Below are 12332 nucleotides of genomic sequence, written 5' to 3' on the forward strand. Positions count from 1 at the left end.
CCTCTTTTTTTTTTTTTTTTTTTTTTTTTTTTTTAGCTTAATACTGGTATTGGCGCTTACTGTGAGTAGTATACAGCAGCCTGTGGGTTTTCTCCCCCTTTACTTTATCTTGCAGCTTGTTCAGGGCTTGGAGTATGCTTCCACTTTGTTTGGGCAGGCAGGACTGCAGCAGGAGTCCCTGGGCTGGAGCCTGGTGGCCTGCTAGGTCCTGCTGAGCTGCATTACTTCCAAGTGTATCTACAAGTACTGTACCTAATGCTACTCCTCCCGCTCCCAGCGTATTTCTTGCCACAGTTGTTGCTATAGAGATGCCAGCTGTTAAGATAATACCTTTGATTGTGATGGTGGAGTATGTTTTGGAGTGTATGATTGTGGGAGTGGGACATGTGTGTGTGTTGGAGGATTTCATCCAAAAACTTCGGAAAATCTGTTCCGATGGTCTGGCTACTTGCGGCTGCATCTGAATGTCAGCTTAGTCTTTGCAGAGCTTGTGTACTAGCTCAAGTCAGGTTGTATTTTCAAGCACTGGTGTAAACATACAGTCTTAATAGATGGGACTTTTTTTTCTTCTTTTTCATAGCAAGTAGTTTGGCCAATTATTTTTAAAGTAGCTTGGTGGAAATGGGTCAGGCCTATGTAGAACTGTGTCTGCATTCATTATCAATGTTGAAAGAAGTTTGGATTGAGATTTAGACTTTGTACTTTTTTTTTTTTAGAACTTCAACTTAAGTATTTTAAATATTTTTCATTTAATTCAAGTGGATGTGAAGTAGAAAGCTTGATTATTTCCTGATATACCACTGGAACTTTAACTTTTGTGTGTGGAACTTGTATCTTTTGTTTGAACGATACAGAAAAAAGATACTTAGAATATCGTTTGAGATACAGACTATATATGAGTTGAGAATACCTCTGTTACTTACAAACACATTTGAAGCACATGTACTGGGGTTCTGGTAATACGGTTCTTAAAATAGCACAGCATTTTAATAGAGCACTTTACAGTGTGTTTAAGGATAAAGTGTACCTGGGGTACAGTCAGTGACAGTAATGGAGTTCCAGTTCATTTAACAGTATAGTGCATGCCTAGGTAACAAAATAAATTCTTAAATTTGCCTCAGCCTCATGCAAATCTTCCACTGCATTGACATTATTATTTCAAATACAATTCTTAGCATAAAAGGAATGGGAAGTATCAGTACGAAGTGTAGGTAGACACGGTCTGTGTCTTGTAGTTTATGCATTCAGCCTAATAAAACTGAACCTTTGCAATTAGATAATTGTTTTAGTGACAAATGAATTTGAATCAAGTGGATGGTTTTCAGCTTAAAGTACTTCAAGTATAGTGGTACACGATGAAACCATTACAGTCCATGATAGTCAAGAGGTTAAGTGTGGCATAGCATTTACAATTTTAAGATCTGCAATCTTTTCGTAGTATAACTATGAAATTCTGTCTGATGCGGGTGTGCTGACACCTATTCTGTGTGTGTACAGGTTGCTGATTGGTTGGGTTTTTTGTGTCTTTCTGATGGCAACAAAAACATTCATATCCTTTTCCCCTTCCCCCTTCCTCTGCAACCTGTTGGTATCCAGTGCAGGATATGTTTCCTGTCTGTCTTCATACTCTGTTTGAAAATCAGTGGTTTAGTGCTCTTTGTCTCATTTTCCCCACCCTGCCAGCACAGGGTCTCTCCTGCTTCCCCCAGCAGAGCCTTTTGCCTGCTCCCAGCCTGGGCAAGTATAAAACTTGCTGCTCGCAGCTGGGGCTTCTTTATATGTGGAGTTCCTCCTCTTCACCCATCGCTTCATCCCTGTACCATGTCTTCCCAACTCGAAGACCAGTGTGCCATCTAAAATCCTCTTATTGGGACTTCCTCCTCCTTCCCATTCCTTCGTGTGTCCTTGAGTACCTCAGGCAGGCATTGCAACGGGAAGGGTCAGGATGTAATCGGTGAAGTAAGTTAATGCTATCTTTCCCGCACAGTCTGTTTATGAGCTGTGAGGGCTTTTTAGTGGGGTTGGGAGATGGCGTTCTCTTTCTCATGTGAGATGAGTGAGGACAAGGATCTTTCTAGTTTTCTTTCTCTTTTGGTTTGTTCCTCAGAGTAAGTTGGAGGTGAAACTGACCTGTTTTTGTTTCAGATCGTGGTATGCACAAGTCTAGTGCAGTGATTTTTTGAGCTGCATCACTGGCCGTTTGGAGAGGGCTAGGTAGCACAGTGCTGTTGGGGCATATTGCTTCCAGCTGCTCTCTAAAACAAATTAGAGAGCTTGTGATCTTGCACTGGTTCCTTGGGATGTTTTCCTGATTAAGGTTGCAACAGCTGATAGGCAGAGGGGACTGCCCTTCACACTTAATGGTGAGAGATGAAATCTAAGGGACTGTTTTAGGCTACAGTTAATGTGAACTACTTTTCTAATATAGGACCCTTGCCCTTTTGTGGAGTATGTGTGGGAATACAGCCATGTCGTCTTGTATTTTGGCTTCTTCTATCAAGCTTCTCACAATATTAACTAAGGCTATGCTTGGGCACCAAGCAGAAGTATTGTTTGAAGCTGGCAAATGCAGTTGCTGTCCCCCTAGCTGCGTGGCACAAAAATCACTGAGGCCACACAGCAAATTGGATAATGGAACCGAGCTGATGGGGAATTGTCCCACCACCTACCTCTACCCCTTGTCCTCTCCTCCTGCTACCCCCCCCCCCCCAGCCTTTTTTGGTTTTGTTTATGCTGTGTCATTATTTTCCAGGGTGATCACCTCATTTATTCAGGGCTGTTTTGGGGAGAGGGATATATGGGGTTCAGCAGCAGGCATTGCTGCTTAAAAGTCTTCATCACATGTGCCTTGAGTCCAGTTCTGGAGGCTGTCAACACTTTGTTGTTTTTTTTGTTGTGTTTAGTTGGTTTTTGGTGTCACCACTCTTGTGGGTTGAGGGGGGGATGTTTTTAACTGCTCCATGTTAATTTAAAAGGTAAAATCCTTTTTTTCTCTCCCTCTGATATTCTGCTGCAGGTTCTCGGCCAGAAGGTTTTAGAGCAATGAGAAGGTCGCGTTCATCAAGGGGGGATGTCAGCGCTGCCTTCCTGGGACTGGAGGACTGAAAAGGAGAAAGGACCAGAATTATTTGATACCGGCTGCTTTTGACTACTGACACAATCTGCTGTACCCTGCTGGTGGTGGAAGAACAGGACAGTCTCTCCTGCTTGGTTCTGTGGTATCACCACAGTGGGGTCACCATGAATGTGACAAGTTTATTCTCCTTCACCAGCCCAGCAGTGAAGAGGCTGTTGGGATGGAAGCAGGGGGACGAAGAAGAAAAATGGGCAGAGAAAGCTGTTGATGCATTAGTGAAAAAACTGAAGAAGAAAAAAGGTGCTATGGAGGAGCTGGAAAAAGCGTTAAGCTGTCCTGGTCAGCCCAGCAACTGCGTCACAATTCCTCGTTCCTTGGATGGCAGGCTTCAGGTTTCACACCGGAAAGGGCTACCGCATGTAATTTACTGTAGAGTGTGGCGCTGGCCGGACCTGCAGAGCCATCACGAACTGAAACCACTGGAATGCTGTGAGTTTCCCTTTGGTTCAAAACAGAAGGAGGTTTGCATCAATCCCTACCACTACAAGCGGGTAGAGAGTCCTGGTAGGTTCTTCCTTGTTTGTACCTTTACACCTTATCTGAACAATGCAAAGTATGGCAATGAATCATGTGACTCATCAGCTTAAATAAGCAAAAGTGGCTGTTTGCACATGTCAGATTCTTCCTCTGCAGTTTATCTGGATGTAAGCATTAATTAGCAGTTCTCCCTTTCACATGGCAAATGCTTCACTTGTGTAAATGTTTTATCGCTATACAGGGGCATAGTCTTAGTAATGTCTCAAGCTGCTGGCCCTGGTATCACCTGGTTATGTTGGTGACTAGCTATCCTTCAGTTCATTTGTTTTTCACTGGATTGTGCAGATCAATGAATCTGTATGGAACACTGCAAGCTAACATAAAGGATTATTGCAGTCTGTGCGTGAAAATCATTCTGACATACTGTGATAGTGGTATTCTTATTATTTCCAAATTATTATTTCACTTCTATCACTTTTGTTTCTTCATTCTCCAGAAGATAATATTGTCTTCAGGATCTACCACAATTTTGGCCTTTTGAAAAGACTGTGATTTTAGACAGCAGAATATAATGCCCTCAATTTAAAGCTTTGATAGCAATGTTTGATTGTATGTGAAGTTTTACTGTCAGCTCTTCTGTAAGCGCAGTTTGCTTACCTGTTACCCGCTTTCCCACTTCTTTTTTAGGGTGCAACCCATTCTCTCTGTCTCCTATTCAAAGGCCAAATGTCTTTTTGATAAATCTGTGCTTAATTTTACTTAATGCAAGTTTATTATCAGGGAATACTTCCAGGGACTAAGATGAAATGTGCTTGGATATATCTACACTGGTCTCCAGCTACTTGTGAGGTTGTACAGCAACATCTGCAGAAATGCACTGCAGGCGTGGGTGGACTCCCTGGTTTAAATTTGGGAAGTCCATCTGTGTTAGGCATTTCATAAACTATGACGCTGTCTCTGCAGAGTGGCATGGACACCTTAAGAACTGCAGTGGAAATAAGATTGTTGCAAGATTGTTTTCTGTGGATGGAAATTGCATTTGTCTTGGTTCTGCAACACACAGAGCATATCTAGATGTTAAATATTTCCCTTCAGTGTGTCAGTATTGACTTGGAAATCATGTGAATGACAGAGGTGATGCCCATTATTTACGTATTTATGCAGCAGAAGCTTGAATGAAGGAACTCTACACTGGAAAAACAGTTCTTAAAAATTTTAAAATAAAAACAAATGTTAAAATTCTTAACAATTCCATTTTAAGCAGAAGTGGGATAGTAAAATAGTCGTGTCCTTGTACTGCTAGCTGTCTGCATATGTTTGTGCTAGTTGCTTGCATTCAGTATTCCAAAATATTGAAAATTAAGGTTCCTGGAAAAACATCTATTTCCATCAGATTGAGCAACAGTTGGGCTCTTACTGTTACTGTAATGTCAAGTGACATGTTCTAACTCATTTTCCTTTAATCTTGGAAACAATTACTGAGTTTGAGAACGTTCTAATTTGGACCATTTATACCATATTTAAAAACAGGTATTTGTAAATGCCCTGTCAATTCAATGAGATATGCAAGATAAAACTACAATAAAACTTTTGAAAGGTGTCTAACTAAAATGTACATTTTAGCTGAGTGCTGCTAAGTAGTTTAAGTGGTTGGAAAGCTAGGGTTTGGGTGTTAAGTCATCTTATGAATTTTGTATTTGGGAAATGGAGCAAAAAGTTATTAACTGTAAGCCTGAATTCTGGATTGCTCTTTAATTGGTTTTGGATGAGATAAAAATCTCTACATTCATGTAGCTACAGAAATTTTGCTGGACAAAAAATCCAAAACAGTAACTTAATCAAGTGGAGATGGTAGAAATAAAATGCTTCCCCTTTTGTCCAGAGAGTATCCTTCTTCAGGAAAAACTAGATACTCTTTGTCAATTGCCTAATAGGCAACTGGGCAGTTTTCTTGTAAGCGTTAGGGGCTGTAGTCAGTTTGACAGAGCTGAAAGAAGTATTCAGTCTTTCAGAAGTTCAACGTGCTGCTCTAACCACTTAAAATGTTCTGGACGTGGCTGCTGACCAGGAGGTAGCTTTCACTTCTGCTGAGGTGCTCTGTTAAATCAGGGTCTGGAGGTACAATGTTATAGGCATGCTGAAATTACATCTTGAACTTTTTAACAGCTTACCAAAGTGCAAGAGTGGGGTTGAAGCCCACTGTATTTTTACTGAGGTTTCTGGCTGGATGTGTTAAGTAGGAGGGGTTTATATTTAGTCAGCCACAGATCTGCCATTGTTTTGAGGGCTATTGCATGGAGATGAGTGGGAAAATGTGGCTTTTGGAAACAGGTGGTAGCTGAACTCTCGTTTGGCTTGGAGAGCTGTGCTTCATAGCTTATGACTTCTTTTTTCCTGTCCATTCCTTGTTCTTGCTGTCCTTCAAGCGTCATCTTTATCTTTGTTTCCTGATAGTCACTCCCAAATTCTGCTAACCGTTTTTTCCCGTTTTTGCCAGGACATTAAAACACAATTATTGCTGCATAAGTACTTATGCCTTGAGATTAATGGATAGTGGGAATTCATGCATGAGTCACTGTTTCCGACTCCAGCAGATATCAAGGTTTGTGTTTCCAAGGCTATCATTGCAGCCAGGAGGCTTAGAAATGTACTTTCTCTTGACAAAACAAATTTGGAAGCTCAGATTGTGTACGATGCGCATTTTGTGTGCAAGGTACATCCTGAAATTCTGTCTCTGCTTGACAGCGTGATCTCTATTTAGCTGCTTTGTGCAGAGCTGAAGCATATGGTGTGTGCATGGGATGGCATCTATATGTTCACTTTTCTGCTGGTTGTCGTGTGATTTGTTTCAGTGTTGTGTTAAGTTGTGAGGAACGGGTTAGCGGTAAATCCTCAAATACATAAAATCGGGTAATGCTCGATGGTAGGAAATTGGTGCTATGGATGCGTCTCAGTTTTCATGGTGCCGGGGGATGCATGGATTTTCTGCCGTGATTCCTTATTCCGTCCTTGCTGTTTAGCTTGAGAAGATAAGCTTGGAAAACATGAGAGTTGGCATGCTGTAGTGTGTCTGCCAGCTACAAAGCTACACCTGAATCCAAACAAGATTTTTCTGTTAGCCAGGCTAGATAGGAACCAGTTGTAAACAGTCGAGAGAAGGTGGAAAACTATCAGCACTCTCCAACAGGGAGCCTCCCAGGTGTCCCTGAGCCCAGGCTGTGCTGCTGCCCCTGCACAAGGAGGGGAACGTGGCATCTGGCGGCCATGTGGGTGTGATGTGGTGGTACCGTATTCGTGCCCAACCTGTCCTAGAGGCTCTGCACAGAGTCAGTCAAGAAAACTGAAGACAGAATACTTTTTGGCATGGTTAGCTTGGCAAGCTCGGTGCCCTTGGCTCACTGGCTGCGGAGTCAGACGGGGGCACGGCAGCGGTGGGGGCACAGGGTGGAGGCGAGGAAGGGTGACCTTCCTGCGATGGTGTGATACTCAGTCAGCCTGGGATCAGCAAGCTGCCCCCCCCCCAGGTGATGGAGACCCGATCTGTGGTGGAGTGCATAAACAGCTTCTGCTTGCTGTGTTGTGCCAGCACAGCTGTTAGCATGGCCTTGTGCTGAACCAGATCACAGTCACTTTTTCCTTCCCCTGCTGTGTTATCTTCCAGGCTCATCAGAGCAGCGCCAGGGCTCGCCACGTGGCTGCGGGAACATCTGTACCAACACAGCCCTGTGGACAACATGTGGGAAAGGAGTGGAGGTGGTGGGAAATGAGAGGAGAAAGTAGAGGCTATTTTGTTGTTGGGGTTGGGAATACAACCTTGTACTCGACTGCCAGGAAGAAATATCTCCTTGAGATGTGTTACAGTAGCTCACTGCTGCTGTTTCGTACTTCTGTTGCGTGCAGAATTATTTCTGGTGCAGGGTAGTTAATGGCTGTCAAATTTCTCCCTTGGCAAGGCAAAGCAAAGCTTTTAATTAAGGAGGGCAGGGTATGAATTTGATGCCTTTTAAAAACTGGCACGCTCAGCTGAACTGGTGTGCTCACTTGGCTGAATCTGCTTTTTCTCCTCAGTTTTATTTCTTGGTTTAGAGATATCTGGAAATCAGGCTCATAACCTGGTTTGGGACCATCCTTAAGTATGATCAAGACTTGAGAAATAATTAGGTGTAGAGCATACGTAGAGGCTGTGAGGAAAAAGTGAACACAGTGTTCCTCATCTCTCTGAAAATGCCACAAATGACCTCTCAGGTTTTGTTGGAGAATGTGTGAAATGACATTTGGAAGTCCCTCCTGAGATGCTTTCTTCCCTTCTTTTATTCCTTTGGTGTCTGTGGAGATACAGCCTCTGTCGCTTGCCTCTGTCCTCAGTTATGTCAATGGGATCAGGTGAAAAATGTCATCCAGAATTCAGGGGAAAAAACACTCGTTTTTTAAGCCTGGATCGCGTTTTCTCTAACAGCAAAACAAAAAGAATGGGATAGGGAGCAGGGAGGATGAAGAGGTGCTTAAATTGACACTGCTATTATTATTTTTTTAGTAAGTCACACCTCTAATGTGGCTTTTGGGGAGGAGGTTCAGTTTTTTTGCCTTAGCTAGAAGGAAGGAAGGAAGATGAAGAAACTGACTATCTCATTTTCTTAAAGTACTAGTGAACACTAGCTTTCAGTTCCATCTGATGCAGAATTGTGTTCCTTTGCCTCTACTAAGTATCTTTGCTCATCAGCATGCTAGGTTAAAGAGGATTTGAGTTTATAGTATGTTACAAGGGAGGCAAAAGAGGAATTAACTTCTCGTTTATGCTTCATGTATGGAAGTGGTTGAAAGTGCAGAGTGTTTATATAAATGGCTACCCTGACCCAGCAACTAAATGCTGTCTCCTGAGAGTGTCCAGAATCTGCTGATACCTCCTCAGGAGTCAGGCTTGGGAGAAACCGACTCTTCATTGATTTGAGTGAGCTTAAACCTACCTTGGGAAATGCAGTTGTTAACTTTTTGATTTCTGGAGGTGCTTACTGATGCTCCGCTGTGTTTGAAGCATGCGGTGCCAAGGGTACTAAAACCCGTCAGTCCAGAAGCAGCTGATCTGTCCTCTGAAATATTCCAGTTGCATGGATCAGCCCATTAGCACAGCCACTTGGAGGCAGAAAATAACTACACTTGTGCAGGTTTTTTTGCAATTCCCAATAACATGTAGATAAAAAAGGCTGGATGATTTTCCTCCATTAAGCTTCACTTGGAGAGCTGGCTGCAGTTTGCTCTACATCAAGGGGCTTTATGAAGCTGATGGTGCCCGTGTTCCACCCAAATCAGGGGCGGAGAAGCAGTTGCTTTTTCGTGATGTGGACAAGTACACTGTCAGAATGGTTGAATTTTCAATTCTGCCTAAAGATCATGATGTTCCTTTCCATGATAACCATGAATTTAGAGTGGATGTCTGCTTCAGCAAGCTTGGTTTTGGCAAGAAACGTTTTACCTAAATGCGTAGCTGTTTTTTGCCACAAGAGCAGGCCAGGTCCCCAGGCTCTGAGGAGAGAGGTAGGTGTGTCATGCTGTTTTTGCTCCCGGCATGGACTCCTTGCCTATGACTTTAACCTGATTGTTTTCACATTTGTCTTTGATCTCCTCTGCTGTTTGCTCTAAGTGAGTCTCCATAAGGCTGCACACCTATGGCAGGCACCAGGGGTGCAGAAAGAAACTTGAAATGGTGGAAATCCTGGATAAGGCAGGTTTAGACTCATGTGGTCCTGGAAGTAAATGCTCCTTGAATGCTCTCCTGTCCAGCGCTGCAGCTCTGGTCCTCAGTGAAAGAAAAATAAGGCATGTTTAAAAGAGCTTTTTAATGCCATTTGAAATGGCACAGATATTTGGTCTGGTCATGCTTGTGAGTGCTCTCTCTTTAGGTACTTTACAGAAAAATGAAATGGGTCAGTCAGTCATCCCTGTCTTGTACCCCTGTAGTTGACTGGCCTAGGATCATTACATATAAAATTAATATTCCCAAACTGTTTCTAGACAGGGTAAATCGAGAAGAGGATCTTTAAAAACCCGTCACGGCATACTCCCCCTGCGCTTCAAACCTGATGCAGCCTGTTGTGGTGGGTCACCTGTCGGATTGCTAATGCTACTTTCTGCAAGCAGCAGGGTTCAAACGCAGCTCCTGGGACCATCAAGTTGGCAGGTGCAGAGAGTCTGTCTAGATCAAAATTGGAGCCAGGAGGGAAAAAAGTTGGGAGTAAGCAGCGAGTCCCTTTGGGACTGCAAGCTTGCCTGGCTGGGGTTTTTGGGGTCCCAGGACTTGCTTGGTGGCTCCCACCCCCCAGCACCTGGGAGAACGGGGGTCAGCATGAGAGCCTCCACACCGTTTCCAGCCAGATGGAAGAGCTTTGATGGCCTGGGCTGGAGGGAGCCCAGCGGAGCAGCTGCCAGCACGATTCCCACAGCACCAGGTCTGGCGGAGGATGATGCTGGCGGCACCAGGCGTTGGAGGGAGGGGGAGAGGTGCTAGGGGAGCGAAGGTGAAAGGGAAGCTGCACTGGGGGTTGTAAGGGAGGGGAAAACCAGTGCATCCCTTCGGAGTTAACATGTAGAACCCAGTTAGAAAAATCCTTGTTCCTGCATGATTTTTCTAGCAGAATTTCTGCACCTCTGCAGGCTGGGAGGTGAGGGAGCAGAGAGTGTTGTTGCTGAGAAGTCTTGCTGTATCACTGTGTAACACTGCTGTTGGGCGTAACTTTAAAAATAGCATGCTACAACAGGTGGGCACAATTATAGGATGGTTCCCCAAAATAGCAAGCAACTGTCAGTTTGCTTGGCAAGTAGTATAAAACTTTCTTCATTCTAGTTTTGCAGAATTCGGTTCTAAAATTCCCCACCAGAGCTGACCGGGGGGAGAGGAATTGAAATAGGGAGGCAGAAAGGAGGGAATGGTCTAACAACAGGGTTTTCCTTGTCTAACCTCACCACGTGTCAGAAAAATGAGCTGCAATAAAGGGATATAAGTTGTCAAGAAGGATATGTTGGTGTCTTTTTTTTTTTTTCTTTAAAATTAACCAGATTCAGATGTTTCTTCTGACTTAAAAGGACCAGACTTCCAAGTTTTAACCTACTCAGTGGGACAGTGACTGTGGCTTTTGTATAGGTAATTTGAACTCTGATCTATGTAAATGTCTGAGTTAATATACACTATCACACTGTAACTTCCTCCTGTATCGGGACTGCTTCTCCCCCCAAATCTGCTTACAAGGACTCCTTCACTAATGTGCATACAATTAGTACCAAATTCTGAAATTGGCCTTGACAAATGTCAGTTTAATCAAAATGTTAGCTTATCAGAGCATCCGCAAATAAAATCTGTTAGCTGAATATTGTAATGCAGGAAATGTACTAATATTACTTGCCAAATGCATTTAGACCAGATGTCTGATGTAAAAGTAAAGCCAGTAAAGCAAGTTTTCAGTTGTAACTATGTAAAATGACAAATCAAGCTGTGGGGTCTACTGAAACTGCAAAACAAAATTGAGAGTTGGGAAAACAAGACAGCTCTCAGCTTTCTCCTGGAATAAAAAGTGGCACGTTTGTCCGTCTGTCCCCCAAAGAGGATGCTGAATAGCTATTTTTGAGACTTTTCACTTGCAATTACTAGAACATAGGTTTGGAGCAAAAGTCTAAAAGGCTGGCATTTCTGCTTTTGAGAACACAGTAAAGAAAGCCATGCTACCACAGCCAGTAGCACAGCCTTGCTTAAGCCAGGTGGTATTGGAACAACATAAAGTAGCTAGCTCTAGCCTTAGAGATTGCTTTTGCCACAACACTATTAATTTTTTTTTTAACCAAGAGTAAACTCAATCCTAAGTGTAGACACGTTAAGTGTCTTTGTATGTGAGAACTTGTCCTCTGGTCAAACAATATTTAATTTTGCCAGGTCTTGTTTTAGCCAACACGGGAAAACCTAATGACATTAAAACTTTTCTTTCTACTTGGCGTTTTATTGTTTACAAGCAAGATCTTGGCAAGACCTTTTCAGTCAGCATGCTTCAGTGACTCCCTAATGCTACAGACAGCAAGCAAAACAAAGCACGTTCAGCTGAGCATACGCTGGTACCTGTTCTGTTCCCACTGTGGGACTGGACTGCTCACCAGGATGCCACAGCCAACTTCAGCTGCTGTGGCCTCAAAGGCAGGAAATTAAGCTAGGAGTCTTTAGGAGGGTTGAAATCTGTTAGTTTAACACTGCTGCTGTGTTTTAGGGGGTTTGTGTTGGGGTTTTTTTTTGAAGGGGGGGGTTGTTTGGTTTTTTCCTTCTCCTAACTTTTCATTTTTTCTTACAACTTCATCTTTGCAGGATTTTCTATCTAGAGTATGCACTACAACCTGCAAGTTCCTTCCCCCCACCCCATGTTTTCTTACCCATTTCCAGAGAGCACGAAGTGGTGTGTGAGGATTTCCCTCCTTCCCGACCCGCAGTTCTATTTTTCTAGTAAAACATAAGTGGCTTTGCATACATTCATATGAAAATACAGCTATATGATGCTTGGAAATTAAAGTGCACTGTGTAATGATAGTGCCCTCAGGTCTTCATTAGGGCTGAGGGCCCTGTTGTGGTATAAGCCTGTACAAACCCTTCGACAGAACATACGTTGACCAAGTCGTTATGATTTTTAAGAGCCGTAAGTGCAGCAGCAATGGCTCATCTTTTTTTTTTTTTTTTTTTTTTTTAATTTTT

The 12332-nt window shown here is 43.1% G+C and overlaps 1 protein-coding gene across 1 annotated transcript in view; it reads left to right on the plus strand.

Moving 5' to 3' along the window:
* SMAD1 (SMAD family member 1) overlaps nt 1-12332 on the plus strand; it is a 49915-nt gene that overhangs the window by 18706 nt on the left and 18877 nt on the right. The window contains exon 2 of the mRNA XM_010575990.1: nt 3017-3640. Coding sequence (XP_010574292.1) covers nt 3241-3640 — 400 coding nt within the window. The 5' untranslated portion in view covers nt 3017-3240. The remainder of the gene's footprint in view (nt 1-3016; nt 3641-12332) is intronic.

Source organism: Haliaeetus leucocephalus, unplaced genomic scaffold (assembly GCF_000737465.1).
Source record: "Haliaeetus leucocephalus isolate CR32 unplaced genomic scaffold, Haliaeetus_leucocephalus-4.0 Scaffold21, whole genome shotgun sequence".
NCBI classification, from domain to species: Eukaryota; Metazoa; Chordata; class Aves; order Accipitriformes; family Accipitridae; genus Haliaeetus; species Haliaeetus leucocephalus.